This window comes from Acanthisitta chloris, unplaced genomic scaffold (assembly GCF_000695815.1).
Source record: "Acanthisitta chloris isolate BGI_N310 unplaced genomic scaffold, ASM69581v1 scaffold6944, whole genome shotgun sequence".
In the NCBI taxonomy this organism is placed as follows: domain Eukaryota; kingdom Metazoa; phylum Chordata; class Aves; order Passeriformes; family Acanthisittidae; genus Acanthisitta; species Acanthisitta chloris.
Window position 1 is genome coordinate 70,768 of NW_008667706.1, and position 11,531 is coordinate 82,298.

Here is an 11,531-nt window from a genome sequence, read left to right on the forward strand (position 1 = left end):
ACAAGACTTTGCTGATTCTGTAGTCTTTGCTTAGTTGCTCTGGGTTAGGGTGATGTGTCTAATCTTGGATGGGCATTTGAGTGCTGATGGGTGCATATTGCTCCTATGCTTCCAGAGGCAACTGGATTGGAGAAGCTCCATACAAGATTGGCCGTCCCTGCTCTGAGTGCCCCCCAAGCTATGGGGGAAGCTGCCAGAACAACCTTTGCTACAAAGGTTGTAGTCTTTGCTTAGTTGCTCTGGGTTAGGGTGATGTGTCTAATCTTGGATGGGCATTTGAGTGCTGATGGGTGCATATTGCTCCTATGCTTCCAGAGGCAACTGGATTGGAGAAGCTCCATACAAGATTGGCCGTCCCTGCTCTGAGTGCCCCCCAAGCTATGGGGGAAGCTGCCAGAACAACCTTTGCTACAAAGGTATGTGGTGGGGGGCTTTGGGCACCCCCTGGGGTTGGGGAAAAGGCTGGAGTTGTGGAAGCTTCTTATTAGAACCAACCACGCTTTTTAATTAACCATCCTTAATATTCCAATATCACAACACGTGGTTAATCAGCTGCTGCACCAAAAAGCCCTGAACACCCCTTCAAACCTGGAGCTTGGATTCAGAGTGTTTTCTCCAGTGAAAATGAGAGTGGGTGCTTGGATGGGGTCAGCAGCTCTGAGCTTCCATGGGTTTGGCTCAGGAGCTTGAGCAGGATTGTGAGCACTGGCAGGTTGTGGGCAGGAGTGATCCTGTCCTCGCAGAATTGTTTGGGAAGAGAGTGTTCGCCAGCCCTTACCAGAGGCAATGTGGGTGGGCAGAGCTTGGCTGCCTGCCCTGCTCCTTCAGGGGCCAGGATGGAACCTTTTCCTCCCTCCCCACCTTGGTTTTCATAGAGCCTTTTCCTCCCTCCCCACCTTGGTTTTCATGGAGCCTTTTCCTCCCTACCCACCTTGGTTTTCATGGCTGCAAAATGAATCCAGTGATTCGCATCTCCTGGTGAAGAGGAAAGGATCCTGGTTGGGTTTTCCTGACCTCTGCAGTCTTCTCAGAGTAGAGGTCAATGGAGTAAAAGTTATTAATGTGAGCAGTGCTTTCCCCCAGCACACAGGATCTCCTGGGGTCATCTTTCTCCTCCCAAGTGTTTACCTTCAGAGAGAACTGGGCTCTTGGAAACAGGCAGGTTCCCTGGAGACCTGCCCAAAGCAGAGATTTATTTTACTGCAACATTCTGATTTTTCAACTTGTGGGGTTTGAGGTAGGTCCCCAGGGTGCAGGTGGATGCTGTGGGGAGAGGGGAGGAGGTGTCCTGATGTTCTCTTCAGCAGATTTGTGTTGTTCTCCAAAGGGAAGAGGTCTATGGGAAACAGAACCAGTAATATCAGCACCTTTTTTTTCACTAATTATTTGGGATCATTTCAAATCCTTGTTGTAAGGTGCTATAAATGCTGCTTTGTGTGCAGAGGAGTGGGAGAGGAGCAACCTCCCCTCCCAGTGTCCTGGCAATAGCCTTGTGCTGCATCTAATGGGCATTTTTGATCCTCCAGCTATTTCAAAGCAGATCTTTGTCAAACTAAATCACCTCCCTCAAAACATGCACCTGTCTGACTTCTCCTCCAATGCAAACACACTGTAATTAATCTGAATCCCCTCTTCTGACAAGATTCCCGTTATGAGGATCCCATCATCACCGAGACGGATGAGACCAACGAAGTGGAGATTCCGCAGGTTGGGGAGCAAAAGCCTGTGAGGCTCTACCCTTCAGAAAGCAAGCCCAGCAAACCCATCAAGCCCAAGAAAGTCATCCCAGAATCCTACATGAGTAAGACAACCTCTCTCTCTTTCAGTTCCTATGGGTTTTTAAGTACCTCCGTGGGAAAAGGCGTGGAAAGTGATGAGGAGGCTCAAGGGGAAAAAAGGAGGATGTTTGAGTGGAGGGAGAGGTAATGTGTGAAAAGTCACTGCTAATTAGAGCAGAAGCCCACCAGGAGTGGTGAGCAAAGTCACTCATGCCTTCTGCATGTCAATCTGCAACAGCTATTTGTTTGTTTAAGCCATTTCATAGAGTCATAGATTAGTTTGGGTTGGAAGAACCTTTAAGCTCATCTCATTCCACCCTCTGCCATGGGCAGGGACACCTTCCACTAGACCAGGTTGCTCCAAGGCCTGTGTAACTTGGCCTTGAACCCTTCCAGGGATGGAGCAGCCACAGCTTCTCTCAGCAACCTGTGCCAGTGCCTTAGCACCTTTACAGGGAAGAATCTCTTCCCAATATCTATTCTAAAACTACTCCCTTTCAGTTTAAAGCCATTCCCTCTTGTCCTGTCACTCCATGCCTTTGTCCCAAGCCCCTCTCCAGCTCTCTTGGAGCCCTTTGGGCACTGGAAGGGGCTCTAAGGTCTCCCTGGAGCCTTCTCTTCTCCAGGCTGAACATCCCCAGCTCTCTCAGTTTTCCTAGCAGAGGTGCTCCAGCCCATGGGAACACCTCCATGGCCTCCTTTGGGCTTAGTCCAGCAGGTCCATGTCCTCCTTATCTCAAGCAAATATCAATGTACTAAAGGTCTCCCCATCAGTAATCAATTTAGGGTTTATTTCCCATTTAAAACACTCTGTGCAGTTCCTCCCTTTGTAGCTTTTCTGGGCTGTTTAGCTTCCTCTTTATTCTTTGCTTGGGAAGATTTCTGAAGTTATTAGTGGAGCTGCTGGTACTTCCTCAGTTGCTTTCTCCCCACTGTTAATTAAAAGAGACTTATTATGAAAACAAGGTGAGGCAAGTCAACATGTCTTTTTCAAGTTTATCTCCCAACATCTGAAGGGGCTGTAATTAAATGGAGAATGAGAGCTCTGTGTGCAGACCTCAGGCTGTAAATCAAAGCCTTCAGCTGTCAGATGCTTCTTCCTTGCTAATATTCCAAAGACACCTGTCTCAGGTGAAGGGCTAAAGAGGTGCAAACTGCTCCAGGCTGGATAAAATGAGATTTTATATAGCTCCACCAAAGACCTCCAGGGAAGATACATAGAGGTTGCTCCTCTCTGTAGCTCAAGAGCTGACTGAGCTCTTTCCTTTTAAAAATATTTATTTATTTAACTTTTTCTCCCCAGCACAAGTCATTACCTGTGAGACCAAGATGAGAGACAAATGCAGAGGCTCAACATGCAACAGGTAGTGTTTGATTGATCCATCCTGGAGCTCTGTGGGGGAAAAGTAATCTAAATATTACCCAGGTCTTGCAAACATAGGAGAGGCTACACTATGTATTTATGTAAATGTGTATTTTATAGACTATGTATTTTTATATATGTGACTATCTAGATAGATATCTTAGGAAAAAACCCAACCAAACCCCAATAACTCCCAAGAAAAAGTTCCCCTTAATTTCTCCTAATCCAAGCATTAAACCAAGCCTGGCAATAAGGTGACTTGGTTTATTTTACTGAGCCATGATGCCCCAGAGTTTCAGGTGTTCAAAATAATAGAATAAGCTTGGGCAGAGTCCTTTTTTTTGAGTCTTTTTCATGCATTCCACTGCTGTCCAAGCCAGACCAATAATTCATGGCTTGTCCCCTCCCAGCCAGTCAAGAACTTCTGGTTAAGGTTTCTGCTAAGAACAGGACAGTTTATCACTTGGAGAAAAACCAAATCCACAGAATCTAAATATTGGTCAGGCTCTTAAGGAGGGTGGAGGAACTGTTTAAAAAGTAGCTATTTTGCAATCTTGTTTTTTAAAAGGGAAGAGCTACGTGAAATGAATGGAATGACTATTAAATGGAGTCAAAGTCTGTTTTGCTTGAATTGTTGTTTTGCCACCCTCAAAGATATATATCTTTACTAGGTATTTGTGCCCAGCTGGCTGCTTGTACAGTAAGGGAAAGATCTTTGGAACATTTTATTATGAAAGTGTAAGTACCTTTTAATAGCTCAGAGATGTAATTTGTGGGGAGTTAGTGGGAATAACAGAAATGGGAAATGCCAACTATTCTGGTGCCATTCGTGTTGGCCTTTATTAGTCTTCAGTTGTGGTGCTGTAAAATGGTGGTAATAAAGATTATCTGTGTTTTCCTCATCTTAGTGATGAAAAGAAAGGAGGAGTCTGGGAAGGCAAAATGATTCCAGACATGATTTATCATGGATTGTCCTTCATGTGGGCACCCATGGAAAGTGAGGGATGGGCATCAATAGGCAGCTCTTCCAAAGATCAGTTCATTAATGTGGGCAGCTGTAATCTGAACAGGAACTTAATATGAAAAACACTGTTAAACATTATAGCTAATTAATATTTTTGGGCTGATTTGCTGGATCTAGAATTTACAATGTCTATATATAAAGCATAGTGCTGTTTTCCCATCAAAACTACTTTTGGGGGTGAAGAAAGATTGAAGATAAAAGGGTTTTCCTGCGTAAAATCGGGTTTTCTTTCCCCATTCCAACTGTTGGTGCATAACTGCGTATATCATCCATGATATATCTTTACCCTGCAACCTCTGTGATTGCAGACAGTTGTCCCCTCCAAGTGGTGTCAGCAGAAATACTTTGGGTTTGACTGTTTTGTTGAGAACTGGAAACATTTCATCCTGATCATTCACTTCCAACACTACTTTTCTTCTAAATTGTCTTTAAATGTATGGGTTTGTTATTTCGAATTCTTGCCATTCATGCAGGCAGTGCTTAAAATAATAATAGTAATAAAAGAATAAAGCTGTGTTGGGAGAGTTATTTAACAACCAGATTCCAAAGGAGTGTCCTCAGCTTATTTTCCACTTGGTGCTTTGCTGGTGGTTTCAGTTCTCCCTTGTTTTTCACGCAGTGCTTGAGCACTGCTGCTCTCTCAGTGAGATTTGTTTCACACACTTTTTCTTTGTGCTCTTGGCAGTCATCAAGCATATGTCGTGCTGCCATCCATTATGGCATCCTGGACAATAAAGGAGGACTGGTGGATATCACAAGGAAGGGAAGGACTCCTGGCTTTGTGAAGTCTACCAGGAATGGTGTGGAGTCTTTTAGGTATTGCCTTGGTCTTTGCTTTAAATATAAGCAGATGTTGAGTTGTCTTTGTTGCTCTTGTGTAGACACAGTGATTCAAGTCATTCTACTCTGCTGATTGTTCTAATGAATGATTTTGTTTGCTTGTTTTACAGGAAAAGTAAACCTTCAAATGCCTTCATGGTTTCCAAAGTCACAAGTAAGTTTGAAAAGTTGAGGAAAAGATGCTGTTGCTGAAGTTTTAGGGGATATTTGAGAACATCATTCAGTGTTCTTTTTCATTTGAAGTGGTGTCAAATGGTTCCATACCACAACCAAACCCTGGAATGGTGATCAAGGTGATCTAGAACCCCACAGTGTAACTCCACCCTCACCCACCTCGTTTTTCTGAGGGTATCTCAGAGGAAGGTACAGAAAAAGGTGGTAATGGGCCATTTCCAGCAGCATCTCCTGATGATGGATCATGGTGGGGTCCAGACTTGAGCTGCAGTGTCACAAGCTGCTGATGGTAAAGGGCTGGAAGAAGAGCCGTCCTTGTGTGAAAGCCTCAGTCTGTGTGAACACCTATAAGAAGTGAAGGAAACAATGGCTAACACCATAGAGCAGTAATGTCAAGCAACATACATGAATTAGTTTATAGCAGTGCTTCATCACATTTCTAATAACATATAAATAAATACTGAGGAGTTCTACTTTTAAAATAATTCCCGCTTTCTGATTATCTATGAAAAGTTCCTCCTGCACAGAATTGTCTCTGTGATTAGATCCACCTGAGCCACTTTCAGGGTCAACTATAGGTGTCAGGTTATTTGGACTCCATATCTGGAGCTGTAGCAAAACCACATCTTGTGGATCAGCTGCTTTGCTCTTGTGAAAGGTGTGACCTTTTCAAGGCCACGTTGTAGTATGGTGTCAGGATTGATGCTGGAGACCTGCTCAGCCCTCTCCTGGGTTCCTGCTGCTGCTATGGGAATGAGAACCTTTCTTCCCGGTGCCTTCAGTTGGACTTGGCTCTCATCAGATGTGTTGCATGACTGTGACTTGTATTTTCTGCAGCTGCCTGAGCTTTTAGATCTAATAATTTGCCTTTCCATGCTTATCTTGGCAGCACAGACCCTGGATTGCTATACCACAGTAGCTGAGCTGTGCCGCTTCAAGAAGCCAGCGAGCCACTGCCCAAGGTAACACAAACCCATTTGGGTTCAGTTTAGACCTGCTCTGCTCTGAGGAGGGACAACTTAACAGAGCATTCTGAGGTCCCTGAATTTGAGGGCTAGTGGGAGTAGAGCCAATTTTACTGGATGAACTGGAAGAGGGGATTGGGAATGGCATGTTTGTTCCTACCACCATGAGTTTCTTGGCGTCACAACAGAAAATTCACATTATGTTTTCACATTGCTTCAGTAACATGTCAGTCAGGGTCCACAATCCCATTCCAGCACTCTCTTATGTCTGAGTGTGCAGCTTCACACTCTTTGTCTTTATTCTCTTGCATTTGCTGGTTTTTTGATGTGGTTTTCCTTTCCACCTTAAAAGATGGAATAAGTTTGTTCTAGAAAGCTTCAGGTGTAAGTGACAGGGCAGAGGGGCACAAACATGCACATCATTGCACAAAAATACAGGTACTCCCCTTTGCAAAGGGCAGAAAAGACCAATCCTTCTTTTCCTGGTCTAAATCTCTCTATTTGCAGTTGTGCAGTAAGAATCAAATGTCATCTGAGGGGAACACATAATGAAATTCCCTGTTGCCACCTGCAGACCAGATGCAGGCACTTGGAATGTCCCAGGAATGCAGCTTGCCTTCCTGTCCAGCCTTGATATAGAGAATAAATCTGAATAAATTGTTTTCCAGGATTTATTGTCCATCCCACTGTAAGGATGAGCCATCCTACTGGGCACCTTTGTTTGGCACCAACGTCTATGCAGATGTGAGTATGAACCTTCTCCTATGGCCCTGTGTGTCACCATAGCTGTGTCACAGAGCTGGGGTCATGCTCTGTGATTTAGGAAGGGATATCCCAACCCTGGCAGTGTTCAAAGCCAGGTTGGCTAGAGCCTTGAGCAACCTGTTTGGGTGGGAGGTGTCCCTGCCCAGGGCAGGAGTTGGGACTGGATGATCTCTATACGGTCCATTCCAGCCCCTTAACATGCTATGAAACTCTACTGTGAAACCAAGTCAAACTCTCTGTTATCATTGCCATGTGGAAATGGGTAAATGGGGGGGGAAGGCTGGGGTCAGTGGGCTTGGGGAGCCCTTCTACTCTCCAGCTTACTCTTAGAGACTTGGGCATGTCATTTAACAGCTTTGTGCCTTATGGTGAACAGGCTTGAGGAGCTCTTCTACTCTCCAAGACTGACTTATTCTTAGGGATTTAGACATGTCACTTAACTGCTCTGTGCCTTATGAGCTCTGGCTGTGAAATCATGGCACCACTTGGTCCACCTCTGCAGAGCATTTTAGCATCTACAGATGAGCCCCAAAGGGCTTTTATTATATACTATCACATTATAGAGTTGGCAAAGAAAGACCTTCCTCTCTTCTCTCTCTCCTCTCTCTCTTCTCTTTTGTCTCCTCTCCTCTTCCTGAACAGTGTTTTTGAGCAGCCAGGACAGAGCACAAAGCAGTGGAAAGAAAGCATGTGAGCTGTTTTTATGGGTTTGTTTTTCTAAACTCTGCTGATGAGGATGAGCAGAGACTTGATTCTAAAACTAGGCAGAGAGTCATTTTCTTGAAATCTCTTAATATTAGGCCTCTAGAAACTGGGTCTCAATGTTTTTCCATTTGCAGGTGCCTGGTTGGGTTTCTTTTTCCTCCTTTCCTTTTTTTCCATGGGAGATTATGTTCCCAAATGCCAACTCTTTGGCTGCTCTGTAGCCTGCAGGAACGTGGAGTTTATTAGCCTAGGAGAAGCAGTTAGCAGCTTGTGGACCCCCAGCTTAAGGTCACCTTGGAGCTTTGCAGTCTTTTGGGAAAAACCATCCTGCAGAATCATACAGTAATTTGGGGCAGCAATTTTGAAAGCAATTTTGAAAGAACCACCCTATTTTTTTCTTTTCCTTGAGACTCATTTTTTGAAGGTAGAGCTGCACAAACAGGTTAGCCCAGACTAGCTCACATGCAAATCCATCAGGCAGCTTGCTCCCACCTGCAGGAAATGGGAAATAGTTTTCCCTTTTTTACTGGGGACAAAACTACCTGAGATTGCCCCTGAAGAGGGCCTGTGATTACCAGGATATTAGGCTTGGAGCAGCACCCCAGGCTGGCATTGCACTGACGCAAAAGGATTAGTGTCCTGTAATGAACCCCAAGCTCCATTTCCTATTGGCCCTCCTGGGTATTGTTTCATCAATGGGGACATGGATGGTGATTTGGGAGAAAATTAAAGAAGAATAGCAATAAAAAGGAATTTGGCTACTTCCTAGAGGGTTTGGTTAACCTTGTTTTGGACTAGTGTACTAACAGGGTGATGTGGGGGGGCGAAGGAAAGCACTGAGGGTGTCACCAGGGTGTGAGGTTGGTAGCAAAGCAGGTGAAACCAGCTGGGACAAAAGAGTTTGAGGTGAATGGCGCTGCAAAGGGACAGGTGGTGGTGCTGGGAATGCTCAGGCTGGCAGCTGAGAAGAGAAACACTATGCCATGATGGGAGAATTTAGGGAAAGGCTTTTTCCAGGAGCATGGGTTGTGCAGGATGCTGTCCAGGAGGGAATGTTGGGAATTAACCCAAGCCCACTGCTGAGGAATAATTAAAGCAGGCAATAAGATGGATGAGACAAGAGCTGGTTGAGGAAGAACTATGAGGAAGAATTCTATAAGGAAGAACTTCTTTACTGTGTACTGAGCATTGAACAGATTGCCCAGAGAGGTAATGGATTCTCCCTCACTGGAGATATTCAAGAACCATCTGAACACAATCCTGAGCCGTGTGCTCTGGGCTGGCCCTGCTTGAGTAGGGAGGTTGGACCAGATGACCCACTGTGGTCCCTTCCAACCTAACTGATTCTGTAGCTCTGTGAGGGCTCTGGGAAGGCAACTTCATGTCTGGTGTGATACCTTCATGGCCCTGGGGGGAACTGTGCTCCAACTGTGTCTTCTTAAATAAGTTATCTAAAGGGAAATGAAGCATTTGGCCAGTCTGTGCTCCCTGTAAGGTGCCCTCTGGGCTTTTAGCACCTTCTCCAGAATGTGGAGTTGCTAAAAGCTCTGGTGGGTAGTCTGATAGTCCAAGCTGTGATGGCAAAAATGCTTGGCTGGTCCATATAGCAACAGGATTCGCTGTGCTTTCGGCCCATAATAGTGTTCACATTTTCATGATCCCAGGAAGGCACATGAAAATTTGTTGTGCCATGAAGAACAAAGCTGTGACATGAAGAATTGATGGGTTTTATGGGATAATTCTGGGGTTTATTCAGGGGGAATAGGAGACCCTATTTTGTTCTGTTGAAAAGGCTTTTTACCCACTTTAAATGCATTCTGATAGGGTTTTTGTTTTCCTCATCTTTGTAACATTAGCTTGGATTGTGAGTTTATACTTGGGTGCTTCTGGGGGCTTAAAGTGCAAAGAGATGTTGGCAGCCTTTGCTTTAAAAAGCAGTGCAGGGAATTGTTCATGGGGAAATTAGTAAGAGTGTGGAACAGAGGCATGGAGGAAACTTCAGTTTCAGGGTAAATAAACAAAATACAAGAAATATGCAATGGGAGAAGTAGATAGGGCTGATTCTGGGGTGAGCATAGAGTCATGGAACAGTTTGGGTTGGAAGGGATCTTAAAGCTCAGCTAATTCCAACCCCCTGCCTTGGGCAGGGACACCTTCCACTAGACCAGGTTGTTCCAAGCCCCATCCAACCTGACCCTGATGCTGGAGCTGTGTGAACACTCAGGGATCTTTCTGAAAGTTGTAAAACAGCTTTTGAGTTTCATAAGACTGTAATTTGTCACTCCACCTGACTCCTGGTGTGACATTAGATTGCAACGGAAACCCATCCCCATCCCTGCACAGGAGCCCTGTGGAGCCAGGAAAGAGAAACAAGTCTCCACTTTGGAGATAAGGGGTTTTATCCACAGTTATGCAGCAATTAGTTGGAGGAGGATGTATCACCTGCACAATGAATCAGGTGTTTGCCACCAGAACAAACCAAGTTGCGTGGCTCAGCTCTCAGAACATATGAACTTAATGATTACAGCAGACACACTAATGAGGAAATTCAGGGTGATTAACATCATAGTCACAGAATATTGTTAATGACTGACTATAAAGTGCATTGTCATTTTATGGTGTGTGTCCCAGAGCCCATTTCATCAGGAAATGGTCACAGAGCATCCCAAGGGGCTTTGCCATGGAAAGCCTGTGTGTTGTCCTTACAGTAAACCTGAATTTGGGAGGAAGGCCTTATTTTTGGAATATCTCATCTTCCCAAAGCTCTGCAATCAATTCATCAAAGCACAGCTCAGCCTGGGGTAGGAGAGGGCTGTAATCCAACAGGGTGATAAGAGGAAGTTTGGGCTAAAGCAATAAAAATTGTTTGTCATAGCTTTGAGTAAGTGACAGAACAGCAAGTCCTGGAAAAAAATAAATCCAGGAATGCTTTGAAAAGAACATTGTTTAGGATGTCTCCCAGTGGAGAGTATTGCGAATTGATTCAGGACAGTTGAATTTTATGAGCCAGTTTTAGATTTACAGATTTCCCACTGCATACTAGAGTGAATTCACTGCATATCTTCCAAACACAGCATTCCCTTGCTCCCTTGGCCATATATAGAAGCAGAATACCAAATTGGCACTCCAGAGAGAGAGAGCTGCCAAGAGATAGGCCATCCAAAGTGATAAATATATAGGGGACAAGGCAAAGCTGCCATATATGGCTGAGGGAATGAAACAGCACAGACTGTATTGTACATACACGATGGGAACATTTGGCCTTGGCACAGGTTTTGTGGGACTTGGATTTTTAGCCATCAGGGAGTTTCTGGACTTGGAATTTTCACCTGCTGCAGTTCCCTGTGCAGAGCTTGTTTTTGCTTTGTGTTATTCCAGCCTGCTGTATGGAAATTCTGGGGTGAGCTGATGGCCAAGTTTATACTATGCCTAAGCCTTCTCTGCTTTTGCTCCCTTTTTCTGAATGTATTGGGAGCTTAGTCATCAGTTGCTCTTGTTTTGTGTTCCTCCAGCTCTTCTGACTCTGCACTTCCTGAAGGGCAGGGAATGATGTGCAATTGAGAAGCTTTAGTCTATTCAGAAGTGTTAATTTCCTTCCACACTTGGTGTTGTCTTCTGGGGTTATTCCCATCCAAAACCTACACCTCTCACTGGGTGCAGTCCTGTTTTTCCTAGAAAGAAGGATGTGAACTGTCCTGGATAATTAGTGGGCATTTACCTTAATTCAGGAAAAGCTTTTCCTTTTCAAGCAATTGTGTGACTAAACTTTGCTGAGGTGGCTGGTTGCTAGCAAAGAGTTTCACCACAGAGGTTTCTCTGGTGCAGACCCAAGAGGCACTGGCTGGAAAGTTGTCCTCAATCCAGCTTTGGCCCTGGATGAGATGAAGAATGGGAGATTTAAATTGGATATTAGGAAG

At 44.7% G+C, this 11,531-nt stretch overlaps 1 protein-coding gene across 1 annotated transcript in view; it reads left to right on the forward strand.

Moving 5' to 3' along the window:
• CRISPLD2 (cysteine-rich secretory protein LCCL domain containing 2) overlaps positions 1-11,531 on the forward strand; it is a 24,719-nt gene that overhangs the window by 10,104 nt on the left and 3,084 nt on the right. Inside the window, exons 5-12 of the mRNA XM_009072614.1 lie at positions 116-216; positions 1,643-1,801; positions 3,082-3,142; positions 3,813-3,879; positions 4,851-4,981; positions 5,116-5,159; positions 6,069-6,141; positions 6,813-6,888. Of these exons, the coding sequence (XP_009070862.1) occupies positions 116-216; positions 1,643-1,801; positions 3,082-3,142; positions 3,813-3,879; positions 4,851-4,981; positions 5,116-5,159; positions 6,069-6,141; positions 6,813-6,888 (712 nt within the window). The remainder of the gene's footprint in view (positions 1-115; positions 217-1,642; positions 1,802-3,081; positions 3,143-3,812; positions 3,880-4,850; positions 4,982-5,115; positions 5,160-6,068; positions 6,142-6,812; positions 6,889-11,531) is intronic.